The sequence below is a fragment of the Vespa mandarinia genome, chromosome 6, assembly GCF_050613455.1.
Source record: "Vespa mandarinia isolate Hongniang chromosome 6, ASM5061345v1, whole genome shotgun sequence".
NCBI classification, from domain to species: Eukaryota; Metazoa; Arthropoda; class Insecta; order Hymenoptera; family Vespidae; genus Vespa; species Vespa mandarinia.
Window position 1 is genome coordinate 6,258,099 of NC_140815.1, and position 3,792 is coordinate 6,261,890.

The following is a 3,792-nucleotide window of genomic DNA, read 5'->3' on the forward strand; positions in this document are numbered from 1 at the left end:
CATTAAAAGCATTTTACTCAAAAGTTGCTGCGTAATACCTGCGATTCCATCGTTGACGCATAATGCACACTCCATACTTATATGTACACATCACTTGTTTCTAAAGTTCTATCCTCTGTTTGTATTATTCTTGTGTCAATGAAACATCTAACCAGGGATTAAAGTTAGGAAAAGCATTGCGTATCTTGCATAATGTATCTATTAATGTCCTTCATGTCAAGTAATATGCAAAATGGTGTACAAGAATTTACACGTTGAGCGTTGATGTCTACAATACGTGCGAGAAAAAGGATAAAAGAAATGAGAATGGTCGTAAACCCCTTAACGTTGTTACATCTTTAGAGTAAAGTTGTTTGTTTAGTTTTACAAATAGTAACTACTGTGTTCCTCTTAAAATTGACCAAATAATGGATATATACTATCGTTCAAGACGGACAATTCTTTTTGTCAAAAATAAATTAACTCACACGAATGTCTCCGTTTGTTCTTTCTTTTATTTCATCATTCTTGCACGATTCTATCATCAGCTTATGCATCCGACACCGTTTTCATAACTTTATGATATATATATATACATATATGTGTGTATATTTGTCGGTATCGCGACTTTACAAACGATAACCGAACGAATACACGTTGGTACGGGTTTATGATCGTATGAGTTGCTCTTTGCGCGTTTTCTTTTCTCAGAAAATCTCCCTCTACTTTCAGTCAAATTGCTGCAACTTAAATTTTCTTTTTACGACCGCTCTATATTTTACAATCGTGGCTTTTCCTACGACTACCAGCGAACGCAAAAAGTATAAAATTTCTTATCCCGAATCATCGTTTTAACGACTACTTTGTTTCGCATTTTTATATTTAAAACTATCTATCCAACTTGATGCATTATTTTTTTGTTTGTTTGTATATCATAAAAAAAAAAAAAAAAAAAAAAGGAAAAAAAAAGAAACCCAATTATTCAAATATATAACTTTTATTAATAGCATTATGTATATGTATCCATATACATAATATCGTTTTCTATAAAATATTAATACATTTTGTAACGCTTCTATTTAAAATAAAGTAAGTAGAGTTATATGTATATATAGAAAAATTTTTAGTCGATTCATGTGAGTATATGATTAGCTTAAAGTCTGGAAACTCGTTCGTCTTTTTAAAGTAGAACTTTAGAATTGTCGATAATATCGTGAACGTAGGTCGCAATAACGTCAACGAACGAACATAGCACGGTAACACAAGAAATTTTATTTTTATACGATCACATCATGCATAATGAACAACGTTACTATTTCAGCTACAGGAACACGTGTTACCATTCACAATGGCAAGTCGATCTGTAAATTTTATCACTCGCATATAGCACCTTGGACCTCAATTTTTCTTTACTAAGAATAAACGATCGTGTGTATTACGTCTTTTCGTAACGTTTGCGCGAAGAATAGACCGCGACAATAACTGAGAAAGTTCGAAAACCCATATATACCTACTATTGGATAGAAATAACACGCTTTATATGTTTTGTCGTCCGCATATAGCTGCAAGTGTTTCGATTTATGATTACGAAGAAAAGAAAAAAAATGTACACGATATTCGGATCAATGTATGTGAGATCTGCTAGCTGACTGACACGTGTCTAAAAAAAAAAAAAAAAAAAAAAAAAAAAGATTGAAAAGTATCCCATAACTTCTTACAAGTTTCTAGATAAGTCATCATCGATTCGTACGACAACTTTAAAAGTCTAGTTTATAATGTTCTGATGTGGAAAAAAGAAAATAAAATTACGAGCTTCAACGTTTCTATATTTGTACGTAACTACAGTCAATCATATAACTCGAACAATTATTTTCAGACTAAATAATATGCTATTTATATTTAATTTTGAAAAGTGTCTGAATATTTTTACAATTGACATTATATATTGCCAATGAACTTTAAATGATTATTATTTTTAATGCACCGATATAATAGATTAATAATCATGTTTCAAAACGTCGATAAAAATGTTAACGAACATAACTCATATTTACTGTTAATGAATTTCGTAAAGTTACTATCTATTAAAATGTCAAAATATAATCGATATAATGTTTTTCAGAAATTGTCTAAATAATTGAATTTGTTGTTTATAAATCCGATAGTAACGATCAATGGTTATTTCGATATCGATCCACTTCTATTTTTCTTTTCCCTTGAGAATTTGTTAAAAAAAATAATTCAATAGAATGAACGAAAATCTATATCGTTTTTGTGCTACTTGTCAACACAAATAAAATCTTTAGTTTATCTTGAAGAAATAATATTTCAATGTGTGCGAGCGTCAGCGTTTTAAGAGAAAAGAGAGAGAGAGAGAGAGAGTGAGAGATAAAATAATTAGATTAATGAAATTTACTAGGTCATTCAATGAGCTCGAAGATATTTCTTTTTGGAATTTTGATAATCTTAATTCGATTCACAATATTATTCGACGATTGAATATTATTAAGATAAACATGGAACAACAACAATCTTTAAGCTAGCTTTTCTTATACTATTTTCTAGATTCTGCATATAATTATGTGAAAATTTGTACTATCCGTATGAATTTTCTCGAGAAAGGATCATTCTCTCTCTTTCTCTCTCTCTCTCTCTCTCTCTCTCTCTCTCTCTCTCTCTCCTCTTCTTTTTCCCTTTCCGAAAGCAGGATGACTGTAAAGCTAGCTCGTTGTGTTCTCCCAATGGCACGAAAGAAGTAGTAAGGCAGAGGGATGGGAGAAGAGGAAAGGGAAAAATAGATGGGAATTATCGGGAGTCTCAATAAGGAGCGGGCTCCTTCATTAGCGCGTACAAGAAAGGAATTCCACGAGCGAATTCTTCTCGTTCTGTTTTTCTCCCGGATCTCTGTCCCTTCGCGTTAATCGCATTATTATCGACGCTACCTCGTGCGCAAACGTCTCTCGTTTCTCGAAAGTAACGAAGAGCAGAGAATCCAGAACATCTCGATGCATTTTCCATCTCGTGCGATTAAATTACCGGATCGGATAAATTTACAAAGGGCCATTTCCAATTAATCTCGCAAAGATATCAAAAGCAACATCGGTGTTTATTTCCAATTTAAATTCTAGGATAATCAGAGCCACGTGTTCTTGTTCGTGTTTTATTTCATTTCCAATCACGCGGTCAAAAACAAACAATTTTGACAATGATGTAATATAATTAACAGTGAAATTATTTACTCGTTATATTTGTTGATACATTGGCGAAAGAAATATTATGATTGGAACGTAACATTGTTGTAATAATATTATAAATAATTTTACGGGTTCAGCAGCAATATTCTCTCCTTTATATTAGCGTGCATAAACTTCAACAACGAAGTTGATACCGTGGCTTCTTTGACTCTTAAAACGAAGAGTGACATTTCTGTTTCCTGGACCTCCTTTCAATACAGAAGGAAAAGCTCCTGTACCATCGGTCTTTTGATCGTAAACGCCAACCATATTGATGATACCAGTGGTGTTAATAGTTACATCAGTAGTCACGATTCGCATCCATGAAGATTTCTTTACAATGTTTTGAACGTGGACTTTCCTGTCTCCTGGTTTTCTATATCCAATGGTTAAATTGTGAGATTTGGCAGCATATTCTTCCATATGAGCTCTTGGAACGTATTCTGATTCTACACCCGCGATAACCACTACGGCCATCGCCACGACGGTGACCATTAACAAATTTTTTGCGTACATCTTGATTTGTACTGTTATATTTTACTCGTTAAAGAATTTGCTCGACTATGCTGAAAGTACGTCA

The 3,792-nt window shown here is 32.8% G+C and overlaps 1 protein-coding gene across 1 annotated transcript; it reads right to left on the reverse strand.

The window, feature by feature from the left end:
* Window positions 1–3,066: 3,066 nt before the first annotated feature.
* On the reverse strand, window positions 3,067–3,792 carry LOC118441057 (putative salivary secreted peptide). Its single transcript, XM_035864965.2, has one exon. The coding sequence runs from the start codon at window positions 3,726–3,728 to the stop codon at window positions 3,333–3,335; it is 396 nt and encodes a 131-aa protein (XP_035720858.1). The 5' UTR covers window positions 3,729–3,792; the 3' UTR covers window positions 3,067–3,332.

Excerpts from the sequence above, each read along its gene's own strand:
- LOC118441057 (XM_035864965.2), bottom strand. The coding sequence starts at position 3,728 with ATGTACGCAAAAAATTTGTTAATGGTCACCGTCGTGGCGATGGCCGTA.